Here is a 15,965-nt window from a genome sequence, read left to right on the forward strand (position 1 = left end):
ACTACTTGCTATTCACTCCTATCTTTTGCACTATCTCTTCCTTCCTTGGCAAACATAGGGTCTGACAGCTGGAGCTAGCTTCCCCTACATGGTGATACCCCTACCCAATCCATAAAAAAAATCTTCATCCACTTACAACTACTCCTATCTTCTCCACATCTCCTCCTTCCTTGGCAAACATTTCTCTTGCATCCAATGCCACCTTCACCCCATCCATACATTTAGCATTTAGATACCCCCAACACCACTATGTTCACTTCCCATAACTCCTCTTCATATGTATTTACCAAAAGGGGAATTCCTAATCCCTTCACTCTATCCCAATTAGCTGCCTACAGTATGCATTGTAATATGATGGTAAACACCATGTGATGTTCGCTTGTTACAGGCTCTGTACTCGCATGTTTATTTTGACAGACTAGTCAGCAATTGCTACTTTCATACAAATATGGTGGTAGTATTCTTCTTGTTCTACTGGAGTGACCAACATTAGGATAACATATTTCAAGTGACAAAAATAACATTCCTAGACTTCAATTTATTAAAATGCTCAAGTATCTATCTTAATAGAATAAGTATATTAACTCCACCTTTCTCTACAAAAATAATATATCTAATTACTTACTGTCTCATCATATGTCCACAACTGGTTGCCTCCCATGCCATGGCAGCGCACTAGCTTAACTGGTCCACTTGGATTTGAGGCATCAAGACAATTATCATCAGACATAATCTGCTGTCGTTTAGTGTAAGCAAACACCTGTAAATAGAGCAGTGAATAAATTTACCAGAGCAATTTTTTTTTCAAAACAGTTTTAATGTAAAATTAACCTCCATTTCTTAATAAACACACACACAAACTTAACTATGATACACCATAGAACTATCAGCCAGTGTCATTGACCAGCACAATAGTGAAATTACGTGAAAGGATTGTGAAAGATCGGTGGGTAAAATATCTAGAAGATATGTATATTTTGATGGACAGTGTTTAGATCTGGAAGGTCATATGTGTCAAAACATATGTACCTGGATCTAGATAGGGCTTTTGACAGAGTGGTTCACAAATGTCTTATGTGGAAATTGGAGCATATTGGAGGACTAAGAGGCAAACTACTTGAATGAAAGCTATTTTTTAAAGGAAAGGTACCTGCGGACAGTAGTAAAGGATACTATGTCAGGGTGGAGAGCAGCAATCAGCAGAATTCCACAAAGTTCAGTGGTAGCACCTCCAATGTTTCTTATCTATGTCAATTACACAATGGAAGGTACATGTTTGCAAATGACGCAAAAATCATGAAAAAAGTGTAAAATGAGGATGACTGTAAGCTATTGAAAAACGATCTAGCAGTTATTTTTGCCTGGAGCCAAGAAAGGAAAAATAATTTTAATACTATAAAATGTAAAGTACAGGACTAAGGCAATAACTACAAAAGAATATCTTTAAGCTATCCTTAGGAAATGAATCCATTGCAAAAGCAAATGAGAAGAAAGATTTGGAAATGTTAATGAAAGACAACCTGTCTCTTGACAGACATAGCAGGATTGTAGAAGAGGCATATGGACTTCTGCAGAAGATTAAAGTGGCTTTTCACTATATGGATGAAGTGGTAGGGAGAGGAAAGTGACTGCCAGCTGTTAGCTCTCAGCACAAGAAAAAGAGGGTAAGAATTAGAGTTGAAGTTCAAAAAGAAAGATCTTGGGCTCAGTCTGGAGAGTGAGTGTCAACCCCTCAGGGCTGCATCTCCTCATGCAGTTGAGAGGGTTGATGGGTTTTGGTAATGAAAAAGTGGGCTCCATTTGAAGACTCGAGTATCAGCACCCTGATGGAGGAGTGTGCTTAATTTGTTTTGAAGATAGGTGAAAAGGAGATTACTCCCTCCAATGCAGGTACCCATTGCAGGTTCCTCACTATAATATGCATGGTAATACTATAATTGCAGTAAGAGAGACACAGCAGCTGAGATGATGTGATCAGTAGAGCCAGCAAAATTAACCATTTAGTATGGCAATTTCCAACCCAGGGGTCACAATCCAATATGGAGTTCCTTAAATTTTTTATTGGGATTGCCAAGCTTTCAATATACCAAAAACTGCAACACTTTTTGTCATAACTTATACCATGTACATTTTGATCATATTATGGCTACACCAAACTTCTATGGGATACACCAGTAGGGTCAAAGTTGTGGTCTGAGGTATTTAACTGTAGTCTACAGGAAAGGAACAACATTCATGCAGTCCCATCTCCTCTCCAATTTATCATACCTAGCTTGGTTTTCATCATCTTGGCTATTCCAAGTATTTATGCATGTTTATAGAAAACTATTTCTTCACATCCTTTATACATGTAGTCTTTCTTTATTTGTTCTCATGACCTTTTAAAACTCTCCTATCCCTAATCAAGACCTCCCTTCTCCCAATGTAATATATCCTCTTTGGTGACCAGAATACTGTGATCATATCACCTCTTTCTCTGCAATCTTTAAATGTTGGCAGACCCAGTTCTTTTAATCTCTCATATGGTTTATCTGTTAGGCTAGGAACTAATTTGGTTGCTGCCCTTCTCTAGATCAAGGTACACACAGTCCACCCAGCCTTCCTTCTCTTGCAGCATATCAATCACTCTCAAGTAAAAACTTAAAACATATGATCTTCCAGAACTAAAGTCATAGTGTCTGCCAGAATGTTCATTTCTTCAAAATATTTAACCCACTGATCTTTCACAATCTAGATGTGTGATTGGGGCTACAGGAGGAAATGGAAAAAAAGTTCAGGAATTGTTGATCTAGTGGAAACAAGAAAAAGCAACTGAGCACTTCCATTTATGTTCACCATATCATGGATATTAGGAAACTAGCACCAGGCCAAGCATTGTTTTGAACTTAACCATTTACTTCAAACCAATAACAAAACATGTTGTTCCAGTTCCAATATACCAAAGGGCTTTTCCCTCTTGTAAGGGAGGATGGCAGTCAATGACACCATTCCAAATCACAAACAAACACCCATCCACTTTCTATTTTGTCACTTTGGGGATGAAAGGTCTCTCTGTCCCCCTATACTCTAGGTCTAGATCAATAGCCAGAGCTGGTTTACTCCCTCACTGCTCCACAGTACAGTAGTCCCATCCCCCTTCAGCCACTCATAATGAGAAACTATATGTATTTCAAATCTGTACAAAAAGAAAACAGGTCAGTATCATAATTTTTTGCCAGAGTAAACATCATTTGAGGAAGACTTTATCGCATTACAAAATTTTGTTCATAGCATTTTGAAGTACAAATATGCAGAATGCAAACTCTGAGTATACAAAAGCTTTGGAACTGACAGAGATTTGGTGAGTAAGGGACAAAGAAGGGTTGTAGATCACATGGTTGGGGCAACTCATAGATGGTCTTCCGAAACCTTTTTTCACCATGAAATATATCAATTACTAAGGATGCAATGCTACACTATTTGACCTTTGAATAACCACTGCTTCCAGACATTTACTCTTTATCCTTTTGTTTTCATATATAATTAATTTAGCTTTGTTCCACATACATTATTGGCAATAGGCCTACTATTTTGAATGTCACTGATATTCATAAATACCTGAACAGGACATTTCACAAATATAAGACATGTTACATCTCTTGCATAGAATTTTGTAGACACAAGCTTTAATGTCCTCATCCTTTTTCTCTTTCTATTTCATAAATTCTTTGATTGTCTTGTTGGTCTGGCATACCATTTTTGTATCGCTAGACTTGAGCACCTAAGCAAATGTTGTGGCATCTTTGGTCACTAGTACAATCCTAGAGGCTGGTTTACTGCACTGCTGATGCTTGTTCATTATTCTATCCTATTTTATTTCTAGGCTACCCCCTGTGTAAGGGGGAAAAAGCCTTTGGTATATGTATGTATGTATTTTCATTTCTGCTTTTCTCCTGTCCCATTTGATGGCAAACTTTGGGAAACTCTATTTTGTAAACACTTGGATGTTGGCTTTCTTATGCTGCAGTTGGAAACAGGAACTTACAATATGCACCTCTTGATTTTCTTCTATTGTAATGGGAGTATCGGTACAAATGTAACAAATCATGTCTCCCTTATATGAGCAAAGAAGCCTTTTGATACATACATAGAGATCTTTATTGGTAGGCTTCCTATACATTTTGAATTTAAGTTGGCAACACTGTTTGATGATGAGTGTCCAATGACAGAAGAGCATTGTCAGAGTCTTCTAGTGTAGAATTAAAGTTCCCACACTGTTGAATGATATCTAGCAATATCAAAGTGATATGCCTCCAGCAAGACAACCAAAGAATTCATAAAAGTGAACACGAAAAAGGAATGAGAAGTACTACAATGGTGTTTACAAAATTCCATCTAAGAGATGTAATAAGTCTTATATCAGTGAAATGTCACATTAGACCTAAAACACACACTTGTGAACATTACAATGGAGGGGACAGAAAAGGGGGGGTTGCTGATAAAATGAAGCAGCCTTGTTGTGGATGTGTTGTCTTTTACTGCATTGCTTATGACCCAGGGCACTTGACAAGATTCAGGGATGACCTGTCACCCAGGAGGAGCCAAGAAGAGAAGGATGGTGAATGGGTGTGGAATATGTGAGGATGGAATGGGTGGGAATGGAATTATGCCTTTTGACTTTGGTTACCTCCCTTGTAAAGGAGAAAGAGCCCTTGGCATATGTATGTATATATGTACAACAACATTTGAAACAATAACACCATTAATATGTGTAACACACCAATGCAGGAGGAATGAATAAATATGTGAAACCAATATGACAAGGAAGAAATGTATGGAAGTAGCAGTTATTTGAAAGTGAAATACTGCAGAACAGAATAAGGATATCTTCAATATTGCACCCTTAGTAATCAATTTCTCATGATGAAAAATAGTTTGGAAGGTTGTCCTTGAGTTACCCCTACCATGTGACATCTCATGACTGTGGTGTAATTGGTAAGCATGCCTACCCGTAGAGTGGAAGGTCTTGGGTTTGATTCCTGGGCTGTGCCAGCTTTTCAGTCAGTATCTACCTAATTGTTCAATACCTTATGCCCTATTAGTCGGACCAGACTTTGTTTGCTTCTCATGAGTTAAGGACTCGAACCTAGAACGATATGTTCCTAGCTCACCACCCTTGCCCACTGAGCCATGGAGTGTATGTATCTACCTAATTGTATTTACTTAACTGTAGTATACAGGAAAGGTGCAATGCTCATTGGGTCCTGTCTCCTATTCTCTAATTTTCTAACATACCTAGATTCAAATTCATGTACGGTTCCAACTTTGATTTTGATTTCTAATTATCAAAAGATCCTAAACCTTTGTAGGACACACTCCCAGACTGGCCTCCTGAGGGTGAGGCCAGGAGGGGGAGATGTGCAGATGGTCACTGAGGCTAGTGTGGTATAACTGATAACCACACCTGCCTGGAAAGTGGGAGATCCTGAGTTCAATTCCTAGGCAGTACCAGCTTTTCAGTGACATTCCCTATCCTCCCAATCAAACAATGACCTTCCTCATTTTTTTATGACTTTATTTACTCAGAGATTTGAATTAAGGCTTCAACTTACAATGATGTTTACTCTGCCAAAATTGACAGTTGGCATCTTGAAACAATTATTTTCTTTTTAAAATTCAAACAAGTCAATACATCTCTCTTATTCTCTGCAAAAAAAATTCATTTAGTGCAGTGCAAAGAAAGAAAAATAAAAAAAAGGCAGGATTGTGTGTGCAACACGTGATTTATTAGATAAAAATTTCTGAAACCCAGCACCAAACAAGCACACACATTATGATAAAAATTGCACACACAACAAAAATGTGCTGTCATGATACTTTAATTTGCTGTCAAACCTGATTATAATATTTGCCACTCCCAAAACACTCTGTAAATAGTGAATAGTCGACTTTAGGTCTGTGGCAAATTCCAAGCTCGTCGTCTGTCTGTTTGGATGGTAACACAAAGGAGATGATGAGCACAATGAAATCAGACAACTGAATGAGTAATAAGTAACGTTTATGAGGAATAAAAGCTACAGAAATTAGTTCCAAGTCATTTCCAAGCAACTGGACAAAAATGATACTGTGTGGCTGCTGTGCATATTCCTTTTTTTTTCTATTATGGAACGTCAATATGTATCAGCTCAAAAAATTCTTGTTTTGATATAATGCATTATAAATGCTTATAAGGGACTAATGATGGAAACCTGCTTGTGTTGGTGCTACAAGATGGAGTCAAGATAGAAATCATCTTCCTGTTTCCCATTTTCAAAACCTGTCAACCACACTTGATCTGGATGTGCAGATGACACTTGGTCATTGGTCCCAAGATATCTACTGTATATTATTATTGTTATTATCATTTAATACATGAAGAGCTAACAATTGGTGACTGTTCCCTTCCTTGTACTACTTTCAGCCAGTGACAGTCCCACACCAGTGCAACACAATCTAGAGTTTCTTACCCAAGGGATCTATGAGAGGGCCAAGGGACTGTTGCCAGCCATTGTGGGACTGCAGGTTTCCAGTCAGTGAAACTTAAGGCAACAGTTACATTATCAAATGCTAATAAAGTACCATCCTATATACTGTTATGGATCCTATAACCATCTGCACACACCAAACTCTTGACAGTTTGTAATTTGTGATGCCTTGGCATGGTAACCATCTCTGAATAAACCAGCATATTCATCATCTATCCATTTTCCAAGGTTTCTCTTGCAGTATACCCTAACTCCCAGGTAATTGGAAACAGCCACTGGATAGACCCACAAGTCACACAAGGAAAAAATATTGTAGGGTCTGTGTATGGTTAGACTGGGCAGTGTAAGATGAGGTGTTTGGTATCCTCTGGATGATGGTTGCATCTAAGTGTCCTGCCTGCAAGAAGCCACTCTGCCATCAAAGAAAGGATGGAGAGGATGAAGAACCCAACTTCTTACTGCAGTTGACACCACCTGGATGCAAGAGGAAACAAATGCACCACTTCAAGCTGCTTTGGTAACTAATCACAAGTCAATCCCACTTTTTCTTTTATGATTAGTGGCTGCATTCCTGCAACTCTTTTGTGCTGGCTTATTCTTGTTCTCATATTTATAATTTTGTAATGCATCACGATATAACAGATATTTCTGAATCTTGTTTTAAATTTGTGCATCTCGAGTTTTTCAAAATATGCCCAGTTATGCAAACTATCTTGGAATTTACATAATTTGAGAATCTGGATAACTAGGAATCATGAGAGCCATAATGTGCCAAGGCTCAGTATACACTGTCATTCTGTTAATATTTGTTTTTGTAAGGTTAATCATTTCTGATATGGAAAAGAATTCTTGGTTATTTTACCTCTTCATATTGAAGGAAAGTGTGAAGTTCAGATATTCCTCATCCTAAACTTGCTTCTGAGTAGAGACCAATGTTTTCTAAGAGTACTGACTTTTTAATGACATGAGAATCAAATTCACACAATAAATATTTTTAGATATTGTGCCAGAGGACTGGAGGAGTGCCTGTATAGTTCTGCTTTGCATGGGAGGGGGGAGGAGTGTGGGTGTGGTGGTTTCAGAGGGATTGGTTTGTTGAGCATGGTTGGGAGGGGGGCAGAGGGGGTTTAGGAGGAGTGGGGGTTGCATGGATTGCATTTTTGTGGTGGGGCAGATATGTGAGAAAGCTTGGGGAAAAGGTAAGGATGTTTTTTTATGAACCTTTGTGGATTTGGAGGAGGTATATGACAGGATAGACAGGAGGATGCTGTGGGGGGTTTTGTGGTTGTGTATTTACCTAGTTGTATTATATGGGAAGGGAGCTATGCTCATGATGACTCGTCTTTGTATCTCTCAGCATCAAGTTTTTTCTTAAAAGCTTGAATAGTGTTTGCACACATTGTTTCTTTGCCCAATTTGTTCCAAGTATCTATCACTCTGTGTGGGAAGCTATTTTTTTCAGATCTCTTCTGTAATTATTTTTTTTTTATTCTTTTCATGTCCTCTTTGTTTTTCCATTGTCCCATTTCAATAAATCATTCTTATCTAAGATTTCCATCCCTTTCATTATTCTAGTTAGTAGGTTTCCTCTTTCCCTTCTTTGTTCCAGAGTTGGTAATTCTAATTTGGACAGTCCTTGTTCATATGTCATTTTGGAAAGAGTTGGTGCCAGTTTTGTTGTTGCTCTTTGTGTTCTTTCTAATTTTCTTATCTTCTTTTTGGTACTGGGCGTCCATAGTGTTGCTGCATACTCGAGTTTTGGTCTTATTAGTGTAGTTAAATTTTTTTCTATCATTTCCTCATTCAAATAGACAAATGCCACTTTTACTGACCTCAATAAATTGTAGGTTTCTCTGACTATTTTATTAATATGTTTGTCAGGTGTCATGTCTTTGCTGATCATCACTCCAAGGTTTTTTTCCGAGTTTACTTTTTTGACCTCTTCTTCACCAATTTTATAATCTCTCGATATTGTTTTTACTTTTCCAAATTCCATTATACTTCATTTCTTGGTATTGAATTTCACTTCCCACTTTTGAGTCCATTTCCAGATCTTGTCCAAGTCTTGTTGTAACGAGTTGCAATCCTCCTCCATTCTTACTTTTAGTATTTTTGCATCGTCTGCAAAGAAATTCATATAACACTCTACTACTTCATTCATGTCATTTATGTATATGGCAAACATGATTGGGGTCAGTACTGATCCCTGCAGGACACCACTTATCATTTCTTCCCAATTTGAGAATTTATCTCTAATTATTACTCTTATTTTCCTCCCAGTCAGGAAGTCTTTCATCCATTCCAATAATTTTCCTCTGATGCCATCTACTGACTCTATTTTCCTCATTAGTTTCTTGTGTGGTACCTTATCAAATGCCATTTGTAGGTCCAGAAAGGCACAGTCTGCCCAACCATCTCTCTCTTGTATTATATCTCTCAATCTTGAGTAGAAGCAGATCAAGTTTGTTGTACATGATTTTCCTTGTTTGACTCCAAATTTATTTGGATTCAGTATAGTTTTTTCTTCCAAATGTTTAGCCCATCTATTTTTGATGACCTTTTCACAAATTCTTGCTACTGTGCTTGTCAGGGAGACTGGTCAGTAATTTGATGGATCTTCCTTGTTTCCTCCCTTATAAATCGGTACAATGTTTGCATTCTTCCAGTCCTATGGCACCTTTCCTTCTTGAAGTGAGAATCTAATTATATTGTATATTCTATCTGTTAATTCCTCCATGCATTCTTTCAGTATCCAATTTGCAATTCCATCTGGACCATGTGATTTTCTGATGTCAAGGGTTTTGATTTGGTCGCTGATTTCCTTCTGTGTTACAATTATTTCTTTCATTGAGGGAGATATATCTCTATTTCCTCACAGTTAGGCGAGTTTTCTATTGCGAATACTGATTTGAAGTGGTTGTTCATAATTTCAGCCACTTCCAGTTCTTCTGTATATTTGTATTTGTCTTGGCACAGTTTTTCTATTTCTTGTTTATTCTTCAGTTTGCCATTTACATACCTGTAAAATAGTTTGGGTTCTTCCTTGCATTTTTCTATTATTTTTTTTCGTAGTTTCTCTTTTCATCTCTGCGTATTTTTACACAATCATTTCTTAGTTTGATGTACATTAACCATTTGCTTGTTTTCTTGTCTTTTTTCCATTTCTTCCAAGCTTTGTCTCTTATATCTTTAGCCTCGCTACATTTTTTGTTGTACCAGATTTTGATGTATGTTCTTTCCTTTTTTTGTTGTGGTACATATTTATTCATTCCTCATTATAAATTTCTATTAGTATATTCCATTTCTCTTCCATCCCTGTTCATTTACACATTTTTCCCAGTTCGTGTTGCGAAAGAATTTTTAGAGTTTCTCAAAATTTGTTTTGTTGTACATTAGTCTTCCTATTCTATGTTTATCATTTCTGCTTTGATCCATTTGCTCTTTCAACTCAAATTATATTAGTACATGGTCACTCTTTCCTATCAGAGTTTTGTAATCAATTTTGTTGACAATTTCAGGCTCTGTCATAAGTATTAAATCCAACTTTGATGGTTCTTCACTACCTCTGTATCTGGTATTTTCCCTTATCCACTGAGTCACTGTGTATTTGATGGTCATGTCGAGCAGGATGCTGCCCCAGAGTTCCTCTCCACCCTTCACTGTCATTTCCTCCCAACATATTTATTTTGAATTAAAGTCACCCATAATTACTATATTTCCTCTGTCCTTCAGTATTTTAGTTAATTCATATTTTGTATCTTCTAATATTTAGGAATGATCACTTTCTGTCCAGGACTGTGTTTTGGGGGGCACATACACCACTACAGATTTTCTACTCTTCATGTATCGTAATTGTATCATAATTGGTTCTACATTATTTTCTTCTTCAGTTATTTTTGTTACATTTAAATTTTTATTAGTCAAAATTACTACTCCGCCACCTTGTTTATCCTTTCTATTCTTTGTCCAACAATTGTATAAACCTTGTACCACAGTGTTGGGTGGTAGAGTACACTTTAATTTAGTTTCCACTATTCCCATTATGTCTGGTTTTTCTAAGGCCAGATAATCATTTAATTCATTCATTCCTGAAGTTATTTCATCTATATTGATATAAGCTACTTTTAATTTCCTTTCTCCTCATCTTTTTCTGTCTGCTTTGTTTCCTTTTTCCTTATATATCATTTTCTCAGCCTCAGGTCCACCACTCCAAAAAAAAATCATTCTTTTCAGTTTCAGTTTTTTTTTTTTTTTCATTCGCTTCATTTCCAAGTTCTTTTTCTTTTTTTGTTCTTCACTCATTTATTTTTTTATCTATATATTTTTGTATTGTTCACTATTTGCTAATTTCGTTGTTCTGGATAGTACTTCCTCTGCAATTGTTTGTGATCTAAGCTTTACTTTCAGTGGCCTATATTGTTTTTCTTTAGAGTATCTACCCATTCTATAGGTCTCAATTTTTCAATCCAAACCTTGTCCTTCTGCTTGTAATTCTTTCAGAATTTCCTTAGCAACCTCTTTCTCCTCCTTTTCCCTCTGGTATCTAGGTACATCATGCTTCTCTTTAATGGCATAGATTACAATGCATCTTTTTTTATCCACTGTGTCCCTAAGTTGCCTTTCTCTTTAATTACTTGGATCACCATTTTCTTGACATTCTCCTTGACCTGTTGCTCCACTATTTCTTTAAAGGATACTTTTTGACAATCCTGTTCAACTTTCCACTGTTTCTTTATTTCTTGTAAGTCATTTTCTTTGATTTTTTCTTCCACCTTTTCAGTCACTGCTTGCATCTGATCTTTTATCTCCTTTTTTAATGCCTCATTGATATTTATATCTTCCCTTTTCAACCTTTCATTTTATCCCTTTAATTTATTAATTCCTTTTTTAACCTCTTCACTCCGGGGCACATCGCACGTCTGGCAGCATTAGCTGCCCGATGTGCGATGTTGCGTCATAATAATCGCATTATAAAAAATAAAGTCAGTGCTCAATCATTCGTTCTCTTTCACCTGTGAATTTTGATAACCATAGAAAATATGATGAAGCCAGTTTAGAGAGAATGAAGGTTACGTAGGTACGACTACAATAAATATAATCAAAAGGCCGACGTCAGCATCATCACGTACCCACTTGCTCCTCATGACGCCTACGTGTGCGGCACCGCATGGAAGTGGTTAAGTCATCTATCTCCCTATTATTCTCCTCATTGGCTTTCCTTAGCATAGCTACTTCTTTGTACATTATTTTAAACTCACTTTTGAGCTCTATTAATTCATCCAAAATGTCATATCTCTATTTCTCATTATATTTCTATACCTGGGCTTTCTATCCAATTCTAACCCTCTATGCATAATATTTCCTTCCACTTCAACCCCCCCCCCTAAAAAAAAAAACTCTTTCAAACCTTTGGTATTCCCTTGGTGTTTGAGAGAGACACGTCTTCTTTCAAATGACACAAAGTGGAGTCTCTATTCTGCTTTCTTCCAAACATCTTTTTGCTGGTTTTTTGTCTTTCAGAGTTTCTTTGCTTCTTTCCATTTTTTATATAAAATAAATAAATAAAATGGAGATACAAAGATGTTTCCATTCTGGTCACAGCGAATACATTTTTCCCTTCAATGTATCTTTGTAAACAACTGGGCCTGCTTTAAAATTCGTTCGTTTGTGAATCGCTAAATACCGGGTTCAGTGTTTGTTCCGGCATGTCTTGCTTTGACCATGGTTGGTGTGTGAGATTGGGGAAAGGCTGTTAGGGGTATTCTGGAGTTTTTGCAAGAATGATGGAGCCTGTGTTAGTGAGAAATGGAGAGAATGGTTTGAGGAAAAGGTGGGACTGCATCAGGGATGTGTCATATTGTCATGTCTATTCAATGTGTGCATGGATGGGGTGGTGCAGGAGGTAAAGGCGAGGGTGGTGGGCAGGGGACTGGAGATTGTTAGAGAGGGTGGAGAGAAGTGGGAGGTGAGCCAGTTGTTGTTTGCTGATGACACTGCACTTGTTGCAGGGTCAGGGGAAGGGATTAAGGTAGTTGGTGATGGAGTTTGGGAAGGTATGTGATATGAGAAAGTTGAAGGTAAATGAGGGTAAAAGCAAGATGATGAGATGTACCAAGTTAGGATGACAATGAGTTGGAAGTCTAAAAGGAGAGAGATTGGAGAAAGTGGATACCTTTAGGTATTTGAGGTTGCATGAGGAAAGGGAGTAGAGGTGGAGGAAAATTATAGACTGAAAGAAGCAAGTAAATGTCTTGGGAGATTAAAAAGAATTATGAGAAATAGGCATCTGGGAATGGATGTGAAGATGAGATTGTATGAAGGAAAAGTTTAAATGTGGATGAAATGAAATGTCTGAGAAGTACGATAGAGGTTACTGGGTTGGATAGAGTGAGAAATGAGGAGGGGAGGAGGAGAGCATAAGTGGAAAAGGAGATGGGAGATAGGGCTGAAGAAATACTATTGTGATGGTTTGGATACATGGAAAGAATGAGTGATGAAAGATTAGTAAAAAGTGTGGAAGCCAGAGGTGGAGGGAGTGAACTTGAGGAGACAACCAAGGATGGGATGAATGGATGGGGTGAAGGCAGCTTTGAGAAAAAGGGGAATGCCTGTTGAACAAGAAAGGGAGAGGGCAGGAGATAGGGATGAGTGGAAAGTGACTGTGTATAGATGATACTGTTATGCAAGGAAGGGAAGGGCATGGGGACAGGGGGTGCTTATGTGTGAATGATATTTTGATACAGCCTGAAGGAATTTCTCCCCGTCTTCTCTTCTTCTGCATGAGGGGATTGTGAGGTGGGGTCTGATTATTTGAAGTGGCCTTGCTGTGGATGTATTGTGTCTTGCTACATTGCTTCTGGCCCAGGGCAGTGGGCTGGATACAGGGATGACCCATCATCCATGAGGAGCCATGATGAGAGGGGGAAAAGGGTGGGAGTAGGTATGTGCCTTTGAGTTGGCTACCACCTTATAAGGGGGAAAAGCTCTTGTTATATATATCTTTTATGACAGAAATTTACATGCATGCACACAAAGACATGTTTATAAAGCACAAATACATAGTATGTTTACATATGATTATAGGTTGGCAGACCTAATCTTGAGAAAAATTATGTTTAATTATGTTTAGTTATGAGACAGTGATAAAGTGTATGACCCAGTGTTGTGTTCTATGGTACACATGGTCAACATCCTGGGTCTAGAAACAATTTGTCACACAAAGGATTACAAAGGTGGAGCATGCCGACAGGAGACCTTTTGGTCCATAACTAGGTTGGAAGCAAACAAAATTATAACAATGATAGATGAATAAAAATTATGACAATATAAATAATAATCTATAAAACAAATAAATGCATAGGTATAGTTAAATAATAAACAATTAGGTAAATAGTAAATAATAATAAATTGACAGATAACTAACAATAAATGAAAATCAAGGAAATAATAATAAACAGACAAATAATAACAAATAAATAAACAAGTAACATAAAATAAATGGCAGTCATTACAGGATTGTAAATGGGTAGAGGGATAATTCCAGCACCTATCCAAGTGTAATTTAGTTGCACTACCTATTGGAAATTGGTCCCATCCTCTTGTTCTCATATGAGCCATGACTACTAGCTTCACAATCACTTAGGTAGTACTGGTACCCCCAGTAATAATAAAAATCATTATTACCTCAACTTTCAGAATGGAAATGTGTACCTCCACAGTAACAAGCAACAGTGGGATCAACAATGTGAACCTGCCAGTAGTAGTTCTGCAATCTGACAAATGTCAAGAATCATCTCTTGTCATTTGACTTCAAAACCTGTCAATACCTTTACATCCATCTGGCCTAAGATCTTTTATCAGTTTTGTTTTCCCTCCACCTTTTCACATAAGGGGAACTGAAAACTAGCAACTGCTCTCTTCTTCCTATTACTAAGCCATTAAGATAGAAACAGTCGCACACTAACACAAGAGGGGTGACAGCACAACATCTGTTCCCAGAGAGATCTATGGAAGGGCCTGAAGTCTTGCCAGTTATTATAAGGATGTAGATTACCAGAATGACATTTGAGGCAACATCTGTTATGATAAGCAACAGTCCCTGGGCCCTCTTATAGATCTCTCTGGGGAAAAAAATACTGACTTTTGTTTGTGTTAGACAAGTACTAAGGTCTCTCTCAGCTTTATCTTTCTTCCACTTTTTCACATAACAAATGCTGACAATTGATGATTAATCCCCTCCTCCTCCTCCTCCTACCAGCCAGTGACAGAAGCAGGCCACCCTAATTAAACACAAATAACAATCCAACATATTTTTCATCTCACCACAATGAGGATTTATGGGAAATAAGGGTAATTATGGAATAACGTCTATGTATTATGTTTTTAAGGTCACTAAAAGCTACTGGACATTACCTGATTGCCTCCAAGTCCGTGACAGTAGGACATGCCCAGGTTCTCCCCGCTCTTGCGCCCTAAAGTGTCCAGACAGCTCTGTGTGTCATCATTACGTATCTGCAAAGTCAAAATGAAGCATGACCATAGAATTCTTCCTGCCTGCCTGTAATAGCCAATCTTTAATTAGTTAAACTTTAACTATTCCATTTAGCTGTCCTTACATGTCTGTTCAAGTATCCATTTTGATACTAAATTTTAGTGGGAGGTACAATTTATTCTTTTTCTTTTGCTGAGAAGCTTCATACAGGTTATCATGTAATTGAGTAAGTTTCTCACAATATCACAAGCTTCTTCCAAGTACATACAGAAGACATGGAGTCAGTAAAATGAAATCTTAATCCCCTTTTAAGGTCAAGTGACTTATACTCACTCTTCTAGTACTCAGTACTGTACAAGAACTACTCTATTCTTTTAAGCACATCAAAAGAAGTATGTATGTATAATATTAGTGAGACTTTACTGACCTCTCCTAAGTAGTAGTAATCAAGAGGCATCTGTGATTCTGGATAAACATTTTCCAAGTACCATCGGAAACTCTTGCATTTAAGTTTTTGGCGAAGATGGCGACGTGGTGTAACATCTCCATAATCAACACTTCGTGCTCCTGAGGTTTGCAGCAAATAATAACATTAGCTATTCATTTAATGTCATTCTAAGCATCATGGGTGGAATAAATTGATTAATGTATTCAAGTAAATACATTGCTAACTAGAATAGATACAAGTACAGTGTAACCCAAGCTATCTGATATTCACATTAGAAAAAAGAAAAGCAATTGGGATAAAATATATATATATCTATATGTTAATTACTTTAATTTTCCATCACTGTCAGCACTGGATGTACTTTCTACTATTGTTTACTTAATAGATAAAACTATGGCTGTATTTATCTAATTGTGATAAACTGGAGAGTAGGAGATGGAACCCCACAAATATTGCTCCTTTCCTGTATACTACAAATAGGTAAATGCTCATTGGGTCCTGTCTCTTTTATCTCCTGCTATCA

At 37.3% G+C, this 15,965-nt stretch overlaps 1 protein-coding gene across 6 annotated transcripts in view; it reads right to left on the reverse strand.

Annotated features, from left to right (window-relative positions):
- Pgant5 (polypeptide N-acetylgalactosaminyltransferase 5) overlaps positions 1-15,965 on the reverse strand; it is a 606,191-nt gene that overhangs the window by 4,756 nt on the left and 585,470 nt on the right. For 4 of the 6 annotated variants that reach the window (XM_076211672.1, XM_076211671.1, XM_076211673.1 and 1 more), the window contains 4 exons: positions 15,422-15,561; positions 14,916-15,014; positions 5,875-5,964; positions 626-760 (listed from right to left, as the gene is read on the reverse strand). In XM_076211672.1, the coding sequence (XP_076067787.1) occupies positions 626-760; positions 5,875-5,964; positions 14,916-15,014; positions 15,422-15,561 (464 nt within the window). The remainder of the gene's footprint in view (positions 1-625; positions 761-5,874; positions 5,965-14,915; positions 15,015-15,421; positions 15,562-15,965) is intronic. The other 2 variants (XM_076211674.1, XM_076211675.1) reach the window with 1 other exon arrangement.

Source organism: Oratosquilla oratoria, chromosome 29 (assembly GCF_046742065.1).
Source record: "Oratosquilla oratoria isolate Oo_2021 chromosome 29, ASM4674206v1, whole genome shotgun sequence".
Classification (NCBI taxonomy): Eukaryota; Metazoa; Arthropoda; class Malacostraca; order Stomatopoda; family Squillidae; genus Oratosquilla; species Oratosquilla oratoria.